The 23,385-nt window shown below is 33.7% G+C and overlaps 1 protein-coding gene across 1 annotated transcript in view; it reads right to left on the reverse strand.

Annotated features, from left to right (window-relative positions):
* LOC134535244 (zinc finger protein 665-like) overlaps positions 1-23,385 on the reverse strand; it is a 193,887-nt gene that overhangs the window by 150,063 nt on the left and 20,439 nt on the right. The window contains exons 5-6 of the mRNA XM_063374315.1: positions 15,824-15,921; positions 569-641 (exon numbers count right to left, since the gene is read on the reverse strand). Coding sequence (XP_063230385.1) covers positions 569-641; positions 15,824-15,921 — 171 coding nt within the window. The remainder of the gene's footprint in view (positions 1-568; positions 642-15,823; positions 15,922-23,385) is intronic.

The following is a 23,385-nucleotide window of genomic DNA, read 5'->3' on the forward strand; positions in this document are numbered from 1 at the left end:
GAGCCCCGACGATTTCTATTCCAAAAAATTCCTGGTACTGCAGCTTGCCATTTTTTATTTTAACCGGGTCATGAGGTACCATGACCTTCATTACAAGAATGAGACACACATACTTCAACATAACTAACACATGCGGAAAAAATTTAAGGCATTAGTACAGATTAAGCATTTACCAAGCAACCAAACGAATGAAAAAATTTCACAAATTGAGACGGAATTAGGAATTTCATGATATTTGATACGAAACTGCCATGTAATACAGAGTTAATGAAGGGGACACCTACTGCTGGCGGAGTCAGTTCGCAGGCTGCCGCGAGCTTCACTAAGTCCCCGAGATGCACCGAGGCAGACAGGGAGTTGCCATGACCGTGGTGGGAAGTGTTCCCGAGAGGTCTGAAGCACGCACTAGTCTCGAGCTCTCTGCCTGTCGTGTGAAGACTGCGACCCAACTGGGAGCTTCACTTCCAGCTCCGGCTGCGTTTCAGCAGGAATGCTATATCGGAATGAGGCCTTTTAAACGCACTTAAATGATATAGCATATTAAAATTTTGAATAAAGCTGGACTCACAATGATCCATCGTGTCCGTCCATCACCCGTCCGTTCGCCATCCTTCTGCCCGTTGAGCGAGGACAAGCAGTACCTACGAGAAACATTATATACTTATCGACGAGAAAAATAAAGATAATTATTCTTTGTTATTCAAAATTATTATTTTTTGTTATATTGATTGTGTATTGAAAAGGTGTAATATGATATTTATAATTACATTTTCTATGGCGCGACATTTACATAATCTAGATCTGCTTTCGGCATTTTAAGACTGTAAAATATTTTGAAAACCTTTTCTCAATAATGTTATGAAATATTAAAATATTAAAGTACATGTTTTAGGTACAAGAAGTGTAATACCAAGGTAGGCTAGATATATTAATATGTTAGTGCATTTCACTCTGTTCAATGTGTTATCATTTAATCAATGAAGTATGGCATTCCTACACTAAATGTCAGTCATTCTGAAGAGACTTCATTTTAGGACATTTTAGTACATGAAGTTTTTGCATAGCTGAAAGAGACTTCAAGTTATAATTAAAATTACCAAATATATTTAATGTAATATTACATCAAGAAGAATTCTTCTCTACATTAAAGTATATAATTTCAAATAAATTTATGATGATGTATAATATGTACGGTCTTATGAACATTACTACAAGCTATAAACTAGATAAGTAAATTTATGATTGAATAGTAAGAGTACTCCATATTGTGTTGATTCTTAAAAAGTTCCAAAAATATTTCACACAAGATATGCATATAAAATATATAGATAATATAATGGAAATACTTTTCATGGAATTAATGCCATTAATATTTTTAAATACAATTTAAATAGTGTAATTTGAAACATCTTCTCAATGAGATTTGTTAATTCAGAAAATTAGTCTAAATTATTCACTTGGTGGTTGAGTATTAAGATAGTGCTCCTAACAGGAACCAGACCAGGTAAAAACAAAACTTCTAATACATTTCTACACATTTTAAAAGTTTAATTTTGTTAAAAGATAAGAGACTTAAATTATATTATTTGAACTCACAAGTTAATAAATCTAGAAAGACAACATGTTATCAGAAAATAGAGATATTATGGTTAGATCGTTGTTGATATCCATATAACATACAGAACTGAAATAAAATTATTTATATTATTTATAGTATTGTGTTGTAAGGTTCATGATTTGTCTCTATAAGTATGTGAAAGAAAACATAGTGAAGCAATGTATGTCGTATAATATAGGAATAAGATTTATAAGATATTTACTATTTTAAGAATGCCAAATCTTGATATTCCAGCCTTTAGTGTACACAACCATATAAAAACATTGATTTGGATTAATGAAACAAACACCTGACAATACTTTCTTATGTGAAATTGAATTGCTCACGTTTAAAAAAATACACCCAGAGAGTATTAGAGGTGAATGTAGTTTTGAAACAATTGTTACATTCCAAAGTGCATATTGTACATAAAAGATAGGATTTTCCTTTGGTTTTATTTTACTTTTTACTAAATCTAAATCAAGAAAGCGGCTTATCATTTTGTCTAGTCAACATCATAAACCTTTTCATATCTTTCCCTACTGCATGATTTACATCTTGCTCACTAGCAAAGCTTCCAAGATGTTCTGACATTTTAACCGGCACACCTTTTTCAACACAATTGACTGACAGATTTTAACATCTACTTTAACCCGCTCTTTGCCTAGAGCCAACTATTGCCTCAATTATTTTAACACAGGATAGAAAACATGTGTCGGGTGATTCACAGTGATCCACACGTCCATCATAATGTTTTGCGACTTGGATGCTGCCAATTGACTTTGAGGCTTAAATTTTTGACAAAATTTCTCTTCTAATCTTTCACCAATGTACGCTAAGCACTTACACTTTTGTGTCTCAGTAAAATGTGGTATCAAATATCAAACTTAAAACGTGTTCAAAGGTAAGTGAAAAACAGAATACAGAAGCAGCTAACCTAATAAACAAACACGGAAACCTTTTAAAATAACGGCAGAGTCTTTCAGACATTTTTTCAGGTTAAATTTTATCCATCCGCCCTTTTAAAGTCAAAGCTAAGTATGGTTTTGACAGACGGACGGACGGATGGAATTTTCTGCGCCAGTGATTGGCTGCAGGTCATGTGATTGATGGACAGATGGGCAATGGACAGATGCGACGGATCATTGAGAATCCAGCTTAATACTTGAATTCAGTAACCAAAATTGCACAGTTATTCAAAATAACCTGAGGCATGCAGGTATAGGTTCTGGCTCACTTAGAGTTCACTGCCAGTTGTGGTTGTTTTTCTGAATTTCAAGAGAAACAGTTCAAATACCACAAAGTCCCCGGGACAAGCAACTCTCCTCAACAAAACAAGTTGGCAGCCCCGTGCCAGATCACCCCACTTCCGGTAAAGGAAGGGGTCCATGATCTAGGAGTCGGAATCACGAAATCTAGCACACAAGCAGCAGAATAAAATTAAATAAAATAACGCCCAAAACCCTTTTTCCATTCAGATCTGAAGTAGCACTCACAGCTACCATGCAATACCAATGCTCACTCATAAATACCAAATGTAGCAATCCTCAACTTCAAGTAAGTAAAATTAGAACCTCCCCGCAACTGCCGCAACTAACTAGCCAGCCATGGGTCAGGGAAGTTGTGCCTTCCTTACGGCCTAGCCTTTCTCCGGGTAAAGGGGCTCATGGTTTAGAAGGTTAAACCTTTCCACGATAATCTCCCGCAAACCAGATTAATATCCGTCTACAAGTAAAAAAGTTATTCAAGTTTTTCTAGCCATGTGCGAAGCATCACGCAGCCGACATGTTTTATGAACCGTCCGCAACAACTCCGCTCCAAGTTTAACAAAACCAGTCAGACTGCGAGGTTCGCTGCCATTCAAGTTCGCTCTGTCAAGGCAGGAACATGCTCCCACTGGCGATCCAGACTGAGAGGCATGGATCCCGGTCAGGGCTGAGCCCAGGGGGCATGTCAATTACTGTAAATATAAAAATAAAAAAGATAAATAAAAAATTAATAAATAAATTGTTGACAAGGGCTTCCTAGCCCACCGACCTAACACTGCATTAGCTACACAGCAATAGCTCTAAAACCAGAGATAAGTTAAAACACCATTGCAGGTCGGAATAATTTTCCATACCGTTCACAACCAAATTCATGGCTTTTAACACAACTAATTTGTTTATAAGTTTTTATGCCATTCTCCTGTGTCACCTGCAGCGTACTCATCAAGTGGCACAGCATAAAAAACAATAATAACATTCAATTGTAAATATTTATTGTTCCAGGTCTACTGCTAGCCTCCCTTAAGGGAAACATCTCTACATCATTTTGGCTTGCCCTGTTATTTACCGACTGCTTGGGAACGCAGTAGTTTCGGTACCTAGTGCAACCAATTGATATTAACCCACATAATTTTCTTTTGACAACAACATGACCACACGACAATATGTTTGTGCAAGTGTCGGCCTGATTCACCTGTGACATGCACATATGAGGCCAATTAAAAGCCTTTAAATTAAACAAAAATTGTCAACCCCCGAAAAAGGATAAAAAATAGCAGAAAAAGTTCAGAATAAAAATTACAAAGCATAAAAGTTTACATAAAAATGGTACTTGACTTTCTTTGCTGTTATTAAAATTAACAGAGTTGAGGGATGAAATGTACAACATAAAAAAATAACAGCGGACTGAAAAGTTAAATGAAATTATTATTTTTTTAATTTACTTAGAAAAATATAAACTGAGTTTTTAGAAAATCTTTTTTCAATTGTTTATTAAAAAAGTTTTATCAATTTAAATTTTAAAATATTTCATTTAAATTATTTTGAAAGGTGAATTAAATTTTTTCAATACCATTCTGTTTATCATATTATATAGTGAATAGTTGCTTTTAATTTTTTTTCCTTTAATTTTCAGGCAGGTATAAATGTTTTACCTGTTTGAATTTTTCTATGGCTACGACATTGGTCTTGTAACATCACGATGATTAAAATAATAGAGAATAACGGCAAAGATATAACCTTTTCTTTTCTACTGTGTTGCCTTGGCAACACGCATGTGTCAAATCTATAACCTTTTGAAGCTCGGTCAAAATATGTATACATGGATTGTTTATTTTTTATGTTATATGGGGTCTTTGCAGAGAGTTTACTATGGGACCATGAATCCCTGAAAAATGTATAATCAAGACCAAGAGGTTTTGAACCAGTAAATATTCAGAGCTGACTACAAACTTGACTACGCACATTTAACAAAATGACACATTCAACAAAAGAAAGAATGCACAATGCACACACTGGACACACAACACGCACATTGGATATGTAACTCACACACTGAACATGCAATGCAAACACTGGGCACACAATGGTCATGCAATGCACATACTAGATATGCAATAAACATGCAATGGACACCTGGACATGCAATTAACACACTGGACATGCAATAGACATGCAATATACAAAATGGACACACAATGTGATGATCCAGCACCAGAGTTCAGGGTGTGGATGTGGTTGGGATCAATGACCGACCACCATCTGATGTCATGACCGCCATTTTGAATTCTGACATTACCGTTTCAATTTTAGTTTTGCTGCCATATTGAATTCTAAAGTCGTGGTAGCCATCTTGGATGATCTTGACATTGACCTTGACCTGTGCTGCCATCTTTAATTCTAGAACTTTCCGCCATCTTGGAATCAAACGCCCCACTCCCTAATGATGCAGTTTTCATTAAGGCAGCCATCTTTAAAATCTGTAATTATTATCTGATTGTAATTGAAAAAATTAAAAAAATTAAAAAAAAATTAATTAATAATATTTTGAAAGGATTTGGAAATTCGTCCGCAAACTTGAAAATCCATAATTTTCATGCTAAAAATTTAGGAAAATATCAAATTAATAAATAATTAATAAATTAATAAAAAGAACATCTGCCATTTTAAAATTCTGCCGCCATCTTGAAAACCCACAATTTTAGTCTAGAAATTTTGGAAAAAATTTTAATTTATACAAAAATTAACAAAATTTTAATAAAAATAATGTCCTAATTGTTAAATTCATCCGCCATCTTGAAAATCCATAATTTATATACTAAATATTTGGGAAATTTTATAAATTTATAAAAAATTTACTTAATTAAACATATATAATACCATTTAAATAAGGACTGGGTTCGAACCCGGCAAGGGAAATTAATGAAAATGGTGATGGATCCTTACTCCTCGGAAGTCACCGGCAGACTGATCTCCCAGCAATAAATGCCAAGGCAGAAATTACGTCAGCCAGTACGACGCCATATTGGCCAAAATGTTTTCGTCTGATGGAGGCCATATTAATTACATCATATTGTTTTAGTCTGATAGAGGGTGCTGCGGCCATATAAGTTTAATTTTTACCCACTAAGAGTGCAGGAATCATTTATGCCAGGGCGCCTGCCATCTTGTTGGCCATCTTCGCCGCCATCTTGAAAATTTGTAATTTTGAAGCTAGAAATTTGGAAAAATTTCTAAAATTCATAAAAAATTACCCATTAAAATAATGAATGATTAAATAGATTACCATGCTTCCTTCGATTGTTTGTTTGAAGCAAACGTGTTTAATCAAAGTAAAAACCACTTTTTTTTTAAATAAAATCTTTTTCAAAATCCTAAAAGCAGCTCAAAAGCTCCTCATCTACCAGCCACCAGTAAGTCAATAAGGATGCCATCATAGAAATTTGTATTTATTGACCTAGAAAATTGGGGAAAATCCACAAAATCTTCAAAAAATAGCTTGTTAAAATAATTATTGATTTGAACGATTTGTGTCCATGGTTTCAAACCAGGCAGTACAGAGTTATGTAAATTTATTAAATAAATAGTAAACAGTTTAAGGTCCAGGATACAATAACTAAACAACATCATTATCAAATGAAACAACAGGACACACCAAGTGCCAGGCACCCATGTGGTAAGGACCATGTGATCGATACCCACCGACCAACATTGTATTTTTTTTCTTGCCTTGCATAGACAAATAACTTTCAATACATGTAAAGTTAAAAGTGCGGTAGGGAAAGATATAATAAGGTTTATGATGTTGACTAGACAAAATGATAAGCCGCTTTCTTGATTTTGATTTAGATAAAGTATGTTGGTCGAGTATCTACGAAAAAAATACCTCTTGGTTCGGAGATGCCTGGTCTATAAGCCTGACGTATATGAGCTGTTTAAAATGTTAGCAGAGTATCGAAAAATTATATCTCTTGGCTACTGACTGTATGTGCCTGAGCACCAAATGACATGAATAGCTTACATCAAGACGTGCCTGTCCACAGACTGGATGTGCCTAACCACCAACTTGGCGTGCCTGGTTAATCGACTGTGATGTGGAAATACCCTGAAAACACATGTAAAGGCATGTAAAGGACTCGCTTCACCTTCTAAGAAGACTTTAGGTATTGAGAAATGCTTTTAATTTCCTTTTATCTTGGAATTTGTAGAATTTAGGTTTTTTTTTTATTTAAAGTTTTTTTTCCTTCTTCTAGAATCTGTCTTTTTGGTATATTGATGTAATATTTAGTAAAATTACATTTTAGTATTTCCCAAGGATTAAACCAAGCAGTGAAATGAATCAAATCAATTACTATTTTAATAAGAGATTAATTGTTGATTTTTTTAATTTTTCCCGAATTCCTGGCTAAAAAATTACAGAATTTCAAGATTGGGGCCAAGACGTCCGACAAAATGGCTGATATCGAGCTTATAAATAATTACTGCATTGTAGCGGGTATAAATTAAACTAACATAGCACCAGTGCCCTCAACAAACAACATGAGTACTAAGTGACACTAGCGCTCCTTGTATCAATTACTGAAAATAAGATGGCGGACCCAAGATGGCTGCCATAACGTCGTACTGGTTGACGTAATATTTACCTTGGTGGGACATCAGTCTGCCGGTGGCTTTTGTAGAGGAAGGATCTATCTAAATTTTTAATTGAATGACCTCATCGGGTTCAAACCGAAGACTCCAAAATCAATGACATCAATGTGTTTTTATTAATATTTTATTAAATAAGTTTTTTTATTAATTAAAATTTTTCGCCCAAATTTTTGAACGAAAATTGTGAATTTTTAAGATGGTGGACGTGACGTCACTATTCAAATTGATGGGAAGTTCTAAATCCAAAATGGCGAGTGTGACATATGCAAGATTTTTTATTAAAATTTTATTTAAATTGTAATTAAGTATTTTTGAATTTATTAATAAATTACATGTTTACTCTTGCTGGGAATCAAACCGAGGTCCGAGATGGATTAAGTAACTAAAAATATGAAGTAAACAATTTTTTGGTTTATTTTTGGGAATTTTTGAGAATTTTTTGGTTAAAAATAAAAGAATTTAAAGTTTAAGGTTTAAGATCCCCTCCAAAGACTAACTGGAGGCTTGTCTATGAGAAATCAAGCCTCTATGAGGAATTTTCATTTTTTCAAAAGCAAAAATCTTTTGAGGCATTTCAAATTTCAAATTTTTGAATTTTTAAGGGGGTAAAAACCGGGATATTTTCCCCAAAATGGGAATTTTACCCTCAAAATAGGGAAATGTTTTTAGAATTTCAAATAATTTTTTTTGGGATTTTGACACCAAGATGGCCACCGTGACATCCCAATACAAGATGTGGACATTGCCTCCTGCTCTTCACTCCTACTCCTGTTTCCAAACTGACCAATATATACTATCTTAAAATCATATTTACCCCTTTTTCCACCCCATAGGAGTGGATTTATGTAATTATATTATAGCCCAGTTTTTAAGTTAGCGAAACACCTTTACACTAAGAAAGTACTGAGTAGCCGCCGTGTGTTTAGTAGCCGCCGTGTGTTCAGTAGCCGCCGTGTGTTCAAAGCGGACGGTCGTGTGTGTGCGATCGCGCTCCGTGTATATCTGTTGTTTTGTGATAAAATCAGTATTAATAATTCGCTACTTAATCAGTCTGACTTCTTGGGGTTCCCCTCAACCCTAAATGATCCGTGTACTTCTAATCACGATCTAACTCATCCGAGTATGTTTCGATCACCCACGAAAAAAACTCCTACTAATGCGACGGGATCATGTGATAAACCTATGTACGAGCTGCGTATCGAACCATTAAAGCCAGATCAAATAAATATGGAAGCTCTATATAATCTAGTGAATTCTCTAAGTGTCAAAGTTGATGAACTAAAAAGTGAGAACCTCGTGTTAAAAACGCTACTCCTTGATTCCAGAGAAGAAACTGTCAAAATTAAGCAAGAAATGATACAAATAAAGGAACATTTATCATCAGGTAAAGACCATAATGCAACTTATAGTCAAGTTATTAAGAATTCTTCCACTCACAAGACAGCGGAACGTGTAATTTCTCAACGGGACACGGTAAACCGCAGCCAGCCGCGTGACCTACTTACCAGTCAGCAGGAATCCCGATGCGTCATGAGACACGATGACAACGAACGTGCCGACAGTACACCATTCACGTTAGTGGAACACAGGCGCAAATCCAACACAAGAGATACCAGTGACATTAAACGTTCAACGGAAATGAAGAAAACTCCTATGAAAATTGGGATTCGTAACATTTCCACACTTAAAATGTTACCCAAACCAGCACCCAAAAGAATGAAAGCTCTGTTTGTGACTCGTTTCGACCCAAGTGTACAAGAACAAGAAATTGTAGAATACATTTCAAGTGAACTGAACTTAGATCATATTAAAGTAACGAAGATGAAAACTAAATTCAATTCATATGCCTCCTTCCATGTTCAGGTTTTAGAAGAGGACTTCAGTCGAATTAATAACATTGTGTTTTGGCCTAGCGGCTGCCTAATAAGCCCCTTCTATGGTAAATTACACCCTGAACAAATCTTGAGCAACTCATCCACTACCGAGGAACTAAACACCTCTACCTGCAACATCGCAACTAATTCTACTGCTATTTCTAAGCCTACATCTGCTCCTACTTCTGCCTTAGCGCCTGGAGGGGCTTCTCACTAGTTCAGTGTGAAACTTAAAAATGAGGAGTTTATTTTATTTTATCAGAATGTAAGAGGCTTGAGAACCAAAGCAATTGAATTTTTTGAAAACATCTCGCGTAGTGATAATGATTTAGTATGTCTAACTGAAACTTGGTTCACCGATAATAGTCTGAATTCTCATTATTTCAACAATAATTACCTTATTTACGGATCTGATAGGGACCCTGTATTAACTTTGAAGAGTAGAGGTGGTGGTGTCCTGACTGCTGTTAATAAACATAAATTCAAAAATGTAACATCTACGCATGAATATGACTATCCAGGAATAGAAGCTGTCTGGATAAATATAAAAACACATGATAAACCTTTAATCATTGGGAATATCTATATTCCCCCTCAAACAACTCCTTCAGCTTACACTTCATACTTTGAAGCCCTTGAAGATAAGTTTGTGAATTCTGATGTCTCTTTATTAATAATTGGTGATTTTAATGTTCCAGGCATTGACTGGCCTCAATTACATACCCAAAATATAGTTCATTCAAATATTAAGTCGAAAGCCAGATCATTAATCAACTTTGTATCAGCAAGAGGTTTAATTCAGCTTAATCAAACTCAACCTTCGGCCCAACTCTTGGACCTATGTCTCACTAATATTGAATCATGTCTGGTTAGCAAAGCTCTGGAACCACTAGTTAAAGAAGATAGCTTTCATCCTGCATTAGAGATAAACTTCCAATTTGATATGTCAATAAACGATAATACATCGACTTCATATAAAAACTATAAGATTGGTGACTATCTCGGCCTTTTTATTGCTCTTAGGGACCATGACTGGTCAATTTTATACAATTCTAAAAATATAAATACCATGGTTGACTACTTAACGTGTACAATGAATGATCTTATAGATTTATTTGTACCTACCACTATTAAAAAGGCTAAAAAATATCCCCTATGGTATTCCAACCAACTAATAAAATCTCTTAAGAAGAAATCGCACTATCATAAATTATATAAACGAAATCTGAATCCTTTTTACTATTTATTATTCTCAGATTACCGTAAGGAAACTAAATCACTTATGTGTAGGGATAAAACAAACTGGCTTTGTAATATTAACAATAAAATTAAGCAAAACCCTAAAAAATTTTGGAATTATGTTAAAATAATGAGAAAGGGTTATAGTCAGCATCCCTCAATTAAAATTAATAACTCAATTACGGATAATAATTATTTAATTGCAAATTCCTTTGCTGAATATTTTTCAAGTGTCTATGTTACTACAAATAACACAAATAACCAAAACATATCTTCTTGTTGTTCATACAATATTCCAATGTCTAATATCTCGATTAGTTTAGTCATATGGAGTATAAAAACCTTAAAATCTACATTGTCCACAGGACCTGATAACATACCAAATTTTATCATCAAAGGTTGCTCCTTAATCCTTGCTCCTCTCTTACAGCATATATATAATTTCAGTATTCTAAATAGCATCTACCCTGATAAATGGAAAATTGCAAAGGTTATTCCTGTACACAAAAAGGGCAAAACTTCTATTGTTTCAAATTATAGGCCTATATCCCTGTTAAATGGATTTGCCAAAATTTTTGACAAAATAATATTTAAACACTTAGCGTTTAACGTAAAAAATAGATTGTCTGATTCACAGCATGGGTTCAGAACAGGTAAAACAACCATGACAAACTTAGTCTCCTTTCTTAATCCTATTTATTCAGAAGTCATCACACGTGGTCAAGTAGATGTTTGTTACTTTGATTTAGCTAAAGCTTTCGACACTGTTAATCATCAAATACTACTAAGCAAATGTTCCAAAATTGGGCTAAGTGATAAATATTTATCATGGTTAACAAGCTATTTAAATAACAGAAACTTTTATGTTTCAGTACAGAATATAAGTTCAGATCTCCACCCAACTCCTTCTGGCGTCCCTCAAGGTGGCACACTATCTCCTTTACTTTTCAATATCTACATTGATGATATAATATCTGGATTAAAGAACTCAGTTGGCACTCTTTTTGCCGATGACTTAAAGATATATAGAAAAATCTCTTCATATCATGACAGCTATCTACTTCAATGTGATATTACAGAAATTGCAAATTGGTGCACAAATAATTTGGTCAATCTAAACATGGAAAAAACTGCTATCATTACCTTCACTAGAAAAACCTACCCATTGCAATATGAATACAAACTTGATAACTCACCTATTAAAAAATCTCAACATGTCAAAGACCTAGGAATTTTACTGGATCAAAAACTATTTTTTCATCTTCACATTGAAAACATTATCTCGGTATCTAACAAAATACTTGGTCTAATTAAATTTATCACCTTTAACACCTCCAATATTGACTCTATTCTCTCCCTCTATACAGCTCTAATAAGATCAAAACTTGAATATGGTTCTATTATATGGAATAGCATCAATAACACTGATATTGAAAAGCTTGACAGGATTCAATCTAAAGTATCTGACTATATTAACAAAAAATTAAATACCATCAATAACATAGATTTAAATTCCCTCCTTGGTTCATTATCAACTAGAAGAAAGATCTTAGATGCCATTTATGTCTTCCATTGTTATTATGGTAATCTTATATGTCCTCATATATTTGATGTTACTGGCATTAAAATTCCTTCTTTTAATAGCCGTAACCCACCTTTTTTGTGCACACTTTTAAATACAAATGATATTATATATAGACTTGTTAACAATTTTAATATGTATGTTAATCACTTACAACCTACCAGAGAGAAAAAACTTGTTAAAAAAATTATTCTTTCGGCATCCAAAGATTAATTATCTTTATGCTCTAATGTTATTACCTAAATTATTTAATACCAGATGTATTAATCTAAGGATACCAACTGTATGTTATGTTGTCTTGTCTTTGTTTTTGTCCTACTATTTGTTGTTCTTATAATTTATTGTTTTGTTCTTATTTTTGTTCTGTTACTGTATTTGTTTTTTTTTTTACATGTCTTACATGTTGTGCCCACCGTTGGAGCTTTGTGCTGTTGGTGTGGCATGTAACAAATTAAATAAATAAATAAATAAATAAAAAATTCATCCAAAATCTGTCAAATAGTTTTTGATTGATGCTTAAACAAACAAACAAAAATTTTAAAAATGATAATTTTTGGTTTTTTATAATAATGTCAATAGCATATTTAAATTGTTTTTTAATCATTTCGTCCCATGTAAAGAGTTTTTGCCTTGAACAGTTTTATTATTAGATAGATTAGCTAGATAGATATTAGATAGATTAGATGGACTAGTTATCAGATTTCTGTTTTGATTCAGATGCATTAAATAACTGCTCTAAATATCACTATATAGTATGCACACTTTTAGTTTACAAGTATTCCCATTTATTTTGGTTTTTGTATGTTTTGGACTTGAATGCTTTAATCAATTACTGGTTAGGTTTTGTCAGCAATAGAAAGATTTAAATTAATATAATTTTTTTTTTTAAATAACACGGCCCAACTCAATTTTTAAAATAATATCTGCAATTTAATTAAAAAATAAATTTGCAAAAACTGAAAATTTAATCAAGCCTTCACAAACTTTACCATGTAAAACCTTTGATTTTTTGAGCATAACATTTCAAGTTTTATATTTAACTGTCTATTTAATAATTACCTATGATGTGTGTGTAAATGTTAAAACACAAAGTATGTTACTGTATAAACACACTAAAATTAAAATTACAGTCCATTATCACTTATAGAATTTACACCAAATGTTTGCTGCATCTCCTGATACTACTTTAATTGTTTCAGGTTTTAAAATATAACGATCACTTTTTTTTCCCCCAAATTTAAAAATACAATATTTCAAATATTAACATTATTCTTTTTTAAATATATTATATTTTTCTTCACCAAATAGAGTCAAGTAGCCTAAATATAGTTTAAAACTTACATAATTCTCTTTAATATGAGGAGTCAAACAGTTAACTCTCTAGTCAATAAGAACGAGACAAATTCAAAGTGAAAAAGTTAAAGTAAGTTAAAAAATTATTTTCCCAAACTTTAAAAATGAATATCATGAATTCCCCAACGATTAAATAAATATTAAGACATTCTCATTTATATCATTAGGTAGAACGACCCCTCAAATTTTCTTTTAATCTAAAATTGTTAGGTAGAATCGTGATTTTTATTTTTTTGGTTAGGCATAAAATAACTATGTAAAAGAAGTCTAGCAAAACCGGACACATTTGGCTTTGACTTCTCGTAGTTTATATATTTACACAACTACAAAAAATATCGGGAAGAATGTGCTGGCCTCACAAAGTAAATTTAAAAGGAAATTTATATATTAAAATAACCAAAGGGGGAGCACTGGTCGTGTCAATTAAAATTTATTACAACCTCCACAAGCTTCTGTTGCAGAGTCATCGTAGTTCGGATTACGTATCCAAGTAACTTAACAATTCTTATATTCTGTTTACCATAAGATTAGTTTGTACCTTTCAATTAGGTTTTATGGAGATGCATCCAATTGAGTTGACAAACCGCATAGAAAACTGGTAACAATGAGATTAAACACTGGGACTAAACGACATACTATGTCCGCTCACACTACAGCGAGAAAGACAGCAAAAGTTTTTTTGTACTTAAAATTCACATGTTGGTAGGGACTTATCTCGTTGGCAGCTGCACAGATACTATGAGTGTCATGTAGTGGTGAAAGTCGGGAAATGAGCCCAAAAGGACAGTGCCCGGCAATCATGCCCCAAAGGGTCCGCGTCAGGACATAGAATGTTAGTTGCTGGACCACCCGGAGGTGTTCCGGGGTGAAGTTGCACCTACACTAAGAAAGAAGAGAAAAAAAGCACAGTATGTCAAAAAAAATTTAAGGCTCAAAAGGCAAAAACAGAAATGGAAAGACCAACCAAAAAATATTAAAATGAGATCTCACCATTTGCAGTGGGTATCACTGAATATAAGTCATTACGGGGCGGCAGAGAAGGCATGCCCGAAATCAAAACAGATAAAACTTAAAAAAGTAGAATGATTAACTCACTATGTTAAAAAAAAAAAAGATTACATTCCCCCATGATGTGATTACATCCCGAACTGATAGTTTTCGGTCGCTCTAGACGAGGAAATAACCAAAGACATGGAGAGAGAGAGTTCCAAAGCTGTCCGTGCACCATAAGGTACCTGCCGCGAGGGATAATTCCCGCGCATAGTTAAAGGGGTCTTTAGTGGGGTCATAAAAAAGGGAGGGAAGCCGATGAGACAGAAAGTGGGGGAAGAGGTATGGACAATGAAGCTTCGTGGCAGCGCCGACAGACAGTTGTCGGCAGTGCCAGTAGATGGTGTGCAGAGCTATGGTGTAAAGCATAAGACCACGAGTAAAAGGCAGTCTGAACTGAAGTTTACTTTCGTGTTGAAAAACCCGTGTTCCTAGAACCTCAGGGAGGGGAGTGGGAGTGGAGCTGGCGTTCCCGCACGGAGGGGCCTGTGGTGCCCTAGCGGCCGGAACGGGGAACGTTGCAGAGCCCCGACACCTAACCACGCCCGTGCTTCGGACGAGCAGATGAAAGCGAGGAGACGGAGACAGGAACGTGCTGGAGATGCTGCAGACAAGTGGAAGTAACTGTAGTGCTAACACTGCCAGGGCAGCTTGAGGAACAAACAGAGACTGACCAGCCTGGTTAGCAGACAAGCCTTCGACAAGGAAGGAAAATTTCAATGCCCACTTAAAAATAAAAGAAAAAAGTTGTTATCTAACTTTACCAATTAACGGCACACTTTCCCAAATCACCACCAACGTATTTTTCCCTGAACAATCAATGTAATAGTTCCATAAAAACTAATATTTTTTATACTATTTCATAACAATGTCTTGCAGATTCTTCACTGTAGTATTTTTACATCCAAGCCCAAGACCCTATCACACACTGAAACTAGCTTCACATAACATATAACACTGCTCAAAATCATAAAGAAAACCATGAAAACTAATACAAAATGCTTGGCACAGTTGATATGTTAGCAACAGAGAAGAACAAACCTTAGTCTAAGTTATTCTTTAATATTTTCAGAAATTTTAAACTACCAGACAAATGCAGGTTTTCCCTGTTTTCCTGATGTACATGAAACCAACTTCACCTTAATGCGAGCTGATACAAACTAGGTATAATGTAATTGCAAACCACTGAGGTAGTATCAGGAGGAGATGTTACCTGTGCGTGCGGGTGTAGCGGCAGAGTGTCACTGGCCATGACGGGTGGATCAGCGCAGGGTTGCCTCTCCCCGCCCACAGCAGCTCGATCCTCGAGAGCTGAACACACAGGCCACGCCTCACTTCCTCGTCTCCGCACCATCCAGTCCAGTCCAGCCAGCCCTAGCTACTAGTTACTGCAGTCACCATGCACAGGTCTGCTTGTTTCTGCAAGCACGCTGCCAGCTCATGACTTAGCACGTGTCACCCTGTTCATGCACACCATGTAACACGCACATCTTAGGTGATGCACCAACCAGGCTGTGTGTTATACTAAAACAAAACTCCAGTGGAGTATACAGAAGAGTAACTTTAATCATTTTATCCCAACATGTGTAAATATAAACTTTTCATACAATTTAATCAGTCAGCAAATAACTAGATACATTAAACCCTCTACTGTGCCTTTCCTGCTGAATTGTGACAAATATGTGTTGAACACTTCATACAAGTTGTAAACCAGGAAATAACTAAAACAAAAAAAAAAAAAAAAAGGGAAGGTATTTGTACTCGTATCTCACAATGCTCCAAAGGCTGCATGACATGATACCTTTAAATTTTTAGAATAAGTTTCAAAGACTTGCTACAGAATATATCTGAGAATACCTTGGTAGTGTATCTATCTATCTATTACTATCATCAGTTTTTATAGAGCATCCAGCGCAAAGAAAATGACTACTCAATATCAACTAGCTAAAAAATCTTTCATCATTTGGCTTTATTCTGTTGACTTTCCAGGTAATAAAGAAAATCAATGGATAAATTAATATTCTTAAAATCTTTTACTTACTTTATCATAAAATTATATAGGAAGTTAATAAATGACAATCTTAGTAAACGTAATGTAATGAAGATTTCAAGAATATAGTGTTTAGTAAGATCAGAAGTATGTGACAGGTATTGGACCATCATTGTTAATCTATATCAACAAGATGTTAGCCACTGCTGAAAGGTTAATGACTTAATTTATAAATATTCCCCAATGAAATTCTAAAAGAGAATCAAATTAAAACTATAATTAAACTGTGAATAATATCATAAGGATTGTACCAAGCCAAACAGGGATGTCAGGTTTAGGAAATTAAATTACCATTTATTCTCACTGTCCCACACAAAGTACATGAGCTAAAAGAAACACATTAGTACCCCTTGTATGGCCCACATTGGGTAAACATTTCTGTAGTCATACTATTGTCTTAAGTTAGTGTTTCATTTTCTGTATTAAGGCACACTATTATACTCCACAATTGGTGCAATTTTCTATACCATATATCTGACTACTGAAATGTAACATCATTTAATGTGGTTCTTCGTACGAGTGACCATTTTCTCTGTGGCGTGTCTCTTTATATTTAGTGAACTACGAAAATCATTACAATTTATTTTCATATTTTTTAAATCACCTATGTTTATATTTTTATATACGTATAAGCATAGTTAAAATGAACATTTTATAAATCATAAATTTGAACTACAAACATCAAACCAGAATCATTACTCGTCCATTAAAATGTATAATAAAATATATTCATAGACATGCCAAACTATTAAGAACAATCATCAAAAGAAACAAATGTAGTCACACAAAATAATACTTAAATATCTGTACTTACAATTCTTTATCTTCTAAACATACAAATAATGATCTAAAACGTGTAGTTATCACTCATTCCTGCATGTAACATTCCCTTGAGAAATCCAACATGGACTATGAATATTACCTTGGAGATTAAACTTTGATTTCCAATCTTCATATCATAAATAGTTGAAAACCAAAGTTTTCTTATCAAGTTGAATAAATGAAGAAGATTATTTGTTTGTGTGTTTATAGAACACAATACAACTAACTTCAGGGCGTTTTAAATACTATTTAGCACATTGAAACCCGTGTTGCGCATACTGGACTTGTGTGAGTGGGAAATTCTTTACCGAAATGTGAGAGGACTGAGAACTAAATCAATAGAATTTTATAATAATAATTTAGCTATTAATAATTTTGACATTATTTGCTTAACTGAAACTTGGTTTAATAATACTTGTATTAATTCGCATTATTTGATGATAGATATTTGATTTTTAGAAATGATAGAAACGCAAAATTAACATACAAAAATATAGGTCGTGGATTTTTAATTGCTATCAACAAGCAGAAATACAAATCTGCTTTCTCGATTAAGATAAGTGAGCATAATGAAATTTAATCTATTTGGGTTGAGGTCAAAAGTCACATACCAACTTCTTAATACTTGGCAATATTTATATTCCTCCTGATACTTCTACGGCAACCTAACAGTCTCGAAGAAAAATTTGCAAATTGTCTACATTATGTTATTATACTTGGTGATTTCAATGTGCCTGGTATACACTGGCTAAATTCTCAGTCTGATAATATAAATTATAGAGCCTTATCAGCCAAAGCTATGGCTATATGCAATTTTACAACAGGTTTAGGCTTGTCTCAATTCAATTATACTCAGCAGCCCATCCATCTTTTGGATCTTTGTTTTTCTAATTTGCAATATTGTATTGTCAGCCAATAATTATAACCTCTTGTTACGGAAGATATTTGTCATCCTGCTATCATAGTTAATATCAAAATGGATATATTAACAAGGGATGTTAATACTACGTCTTCTTATCTGGACTACATAAAAGGTGATTATTTAAGTCTATTTAAGGCCATTAAAGAACATGACTGATCTACACTGTACAAATCTGATGAAGTTAATATAATGGTTGATTTTCTCACTACGTACTTCTTTGACTAATTACATCAAGAACTACATCCCGAATAAAATATCCAGATACCTGCATTGGTATTCCAAACAACTTATAAAAACATTAAAATCCAAAAAACATTTACATAAGTTATATAAAAGAAATATGAACCCCTATTACTATGATTTATTTTCTCATTATCATAGAGAGGCCAAAAGTCTTATTTCTCGGGAAAAAAAAATTTTTGGCTCCAAAATCTTAACAATAAAGTTAAAAAAATCCAAAAACATTTTGGCGCTATGTAAAAATCATGAAAGAAGGATACAGACAGAAATTATCTTTTACAATTAATGATAACGTTACCAATGACCCAGTACTTATTGCTAACAGTTTTGCACATCATTTTTATAGTATTTATGTAACTCCTACAAATAATTTAAACTACTCAATTTCTGAAAACAGTAAGTTCTCTATTCCTATGACTACCATATCTGAGAGCCTTGTACTTTGGGGAATTAAATCCTTGAAATCCACTATGTCAACTGGACCTGATGGTATTCCAAATTTTATTATAAAAGGATGTGCTGTTATTCTGGCCCCTATACTTCATTTTATTTTCAATACTTGTATAAATAGCGGAATTTACCCCAATAAGTGAAAAATTGCAAAGGTAATACCTGTACAAAAGAAAAAGAGTAAACTTAATGTTGCAAACTACAGACCGATATCGCTTTTAAATGGATTTGCTTAAGTATTTGACAAAATTATATGTAAGAATCTTGAATTCAATCTTAAAAATAGACTCTCCGACTGTCAACATGGATTTAGAAATGGGAAATCTACTACTACTAATTTAATTAGTTTTGTTAACCCAATCTATTCAGAAGTGATAACGCAGGGTCATGTGGACGCATGTTACCTTGACTTAGCCAAGGCTTACACGGTTAACCACTGTATTTTACTAACAAAATTATCTAATATAGGATTAAGCAATAAGTATCTAAAGTGGTTCAATAGCTATTTATTAGGTAGATTCTTTTATATTTCAATTAATAATATTAAATCTGATCTACATATATGTAGTTAGTTCTGGTGTACCCCAAGGTGGAACATTATCCCCTCTTCTCTTTAACATATTTATAGACGACATTACCAAAGTATTACAATTTTCTAACTGCCTACTTTTTGCTGATGATCTTAAGATTTACAGAAAAATCTAGACTGTAAAATTCTTCAAAATGATATTTCATCAGTTTTTGAATGGTGTAAAATAAATCTGGTCGACTTTAATTATGAGAAAACTACATCTATAACCTTCTCCAGAAAACATCATACAGGGATCATTGCTTCTGATTATAAACTTGGTAATCATGTTATCTTTAAGTCAGTTTGTGTTAGAGATTTAGGTGTCTTACTTGATAATAAATTGTTCTTTCATAACCATATTGAATCTCTTAGATCGCAATGTAATAGATTGTTAGCATTGATTAAATATATTACTTTCAATGCCACTAATTTATATTATATTGTTAGTTTATACATAGCTTTAATAAGATCCAAGATTGAGTATGCTTCTGTGGTCTGGAACAAATTTATAAAAACAGATAGTGACAAACTAGATAGATTACAAAATAAATTAATCCACATCATTAATCAAAAGACCAACATTACCAACAATACTAATAGTCTATCCTCTCTCAGATCTTCAGCACTAAGAAGAGAGCTATTAGATGCCCTTTTTATCTATAACTGTTATACTAATAAAAAAAAATGAAATTATATTCTAGAAAATACTGGGATTAAAGTACCCACCTATAACAGTTGACAGGCACCTTTATTATGCTCCTTAGGCAAAACAAATGATATTGTTATGATTTACAGGGTTCGTAAAAGGATGGCCCAATTAAAGATTTTTATCACACACACAGTTTTATTTATTGCCGCCGCGGGAAAACTCCCGACTTCACTCTGAACTGCTGAGGCCGGCGTCCCCTGGCTTTTATATCAGCCCAGACACACTTCCAGAACTCCCGAGCGCGGCCGGGGCCAGTCGCGTCATTCCGCGCCGACCCGACGGCAGTAATCTCTCGAAACACGTGTCAGCGGCTCTCGTAACTCCGCAGCTGTAAGGTTTCAGATGTCAAACTCACAGCGCCGCGCGGGGAGCTGAGGGCTGGAGGGAGGGGAAGCGGCGACCCAGGTGCGCACGGCACATCTCATGTTACAGCGGCATGTGATATCAGCCCAGCTAGCTCTGCACCTGCGTGTGACGCAACCTTGCTCACGTTCGTAACATTATATTATACAGAATTATATCAAATTTTAATAAAGATGGTTGCTATTTCTCTCTATCAAAAAATAATTTAAATATAAAACAATTTTTCTTATCGTAATTTAAATTTAATATGTTTAAGGTTAATGATGTTACCATATGTAATTTTTTTTATAAACAGGTTCTTGATTATCTTTATTGTTGTTATACCTGTATAATTATGAAACTTGTTTTGTTTATCTGTTAGTTGCCTGCTGTGTTGTCTTGTGTATGTGTTATTATAGTATTGTCCTCAATATTATTCATTTTGTTTCATGTGGTTGTTTTGTCTAATTTTTTATATAACTTTTTTATGTTTATCGTGCCTACCACCCATGGCCTTATGTCGTCGGTATGCATGTAACAAATTGATAAATAAATAAATAAATAAAATATAACTCTTCATGACACAGGACACTATCAGCTACATATATGTACTGATTAAAAAGTAAACTTACTTTTCAACAAACAAAAGATGACGTCAAGCAAATGACCGTACATTCTAAGACTTATAAAATATTCAACCATAGAATGTTGCACCATCGAGGTAGCGGCCCATCACGTCATGACAACTCACTATCAAAGAAAACTGTTTATTAAAATAATACAAAATTCTACTAAACGTAATTGAAACACATTTCCCCTTAAGACATATTAAAAGTAAATTAAAATATTTTTTAAAAAAAACATTAAATTGAGTCTTAATTCTCCGTACCCATGTTGCGGTACAGATACCGTCCTACATCCTGAATACAGTCCGAAACTCTAAATTTTTACTGTTTCTTTGGATGTATACAACTCACATTTGATGACACCAGACAACGCAGCAGTTGGCAGTACCGTGCGCAATGGTTGAAGAAGAGTACAGCTTGTGAAAGGCTGCCTGTCTAATATGTATGAGTACTGTGATACATAAAGTGTCAACCCTCGCAGATGTGCCTGTTCACCGGGTGAAAAGTTTAACAATTTCTGTTGAATGAACACAAAATATAACTCAAGACTTGATGATTCAATGATTTCCTCTATTTACTTCTATGGGCGCCATTTCTAAGTCTACAGACTGTTGGTGGGCATGTTACAATTTTAAATAAATAAATAAAATAAATTTTGATTTAAGCTTCAGAATTATATAGAATTTATAAATATTGAACAATAAAATTGTATTCGCCCGATTGATACAACATGAACATGTACACTAACATCAAAACTATTACCTTCAGCAATGGTTTATGACAAGTTTATATCACCCAGAACTAAAGCGAATGAATATAACTATTAAGGAAAAATTATGCAAAATTGTGTAACATTTATATTTATCAAATGGAAATTGACTACTCATATCCCAAAATATCAAATCAGAAATAATTAATATGGCTTGAATGGTGGTTAAATAATTAATCTTTCTTTCAGTAGTATATAAGTTATACCACGACTATGCTCAGTTACCTCTGGGTAATTATAAATATCTGTAAATGAACATGACAAAATTAGGTAGTAATTTCAATTTATAATTGAAAATTGCTAAATATCTTATTCATTCATAATCAACTAGCCTGATTTAAGCCATATCTACAAGAGAAGTTAAACAATGTCAAAATTACAGTTTAGACAAAATTTGATACAAATATCTGTTTAAATTTTGTGATTCAGTTCAATAGTTTACAACAAATGTTTGTATGTACGAAATACCAATCTTTTACGCTAACAACAGTATAAGTTCAAACTTGATTTAGTTTATGGTCCTACGGACCTTCTTACTGATACCTTATACACGGTAGTATTAGTTTCATTTACATTAAACTATGTGCACTGCAGAAGATCTAATTCTACAGTCGTCTCTGAACTCACGAGTAGATAACGTCCTTCCTTCCTTCAGGGGTTGGACTGGATACCGCAAACTACCACTCCGGAACAGCAGCCACCCTTCTTTTGTCGTTGATTCTGGTACTCGGGACTAAGTCGACAGCTTTGGGCTGGGGATCCGACGTCGTCCTTCCTTCCTTCATAGAGGTTACAGAATCTCGTAGAATTAGTTGTACTGAACTGTCTTTTCCTTGAAACGTGGTAAATTTACTTATATAATCAGTTATCATTTCAGTGGATTTAGTATTTGTAGGACTTCACAGAAACAATTATAGTTCAACTTGAAAGTGGGATATTCACTTGGGAAAAACATATGGTTATAAAATTATTCTTAAAATCTTAAAAATGTTCTTAATTAACATGCTGCTTCCATACGTTTCTTGACTATTAAGTTAATACAAATTATATCGCCAAAAGTTAGCCTCTATTCTTTAGCTCGTCCAGATTAATACTAATTCCTTAAAGAACATTTATCTTTAATGTTGATCTTAGCGACAGTATTGTTTTCTTTACAAACATTTGCTAAACTATCCTACTTGAAATTAACAAAATGTGACGACTAATCACAGTAGCCTTTACAAATCCATATCAATTCACAATTTTGAAGCTACTCTTTAAATAATACATTATTA

Source organism: Bacillus rossius, chromosome 8 (assembly GCF_032445375.1).
Source record: "Bacillus rossius redtenbacheri isolate Brsri chromosome 8, Brsri_v3, whole genome shotgun sequence".
NCBI classification, from domain to species: domain Eukaryota; kingdom Metazoa; phylum Arthropoda; class Insecta; order Phasmatodea; family Bacillidae; genus Bacillus; species Bacillus rossius.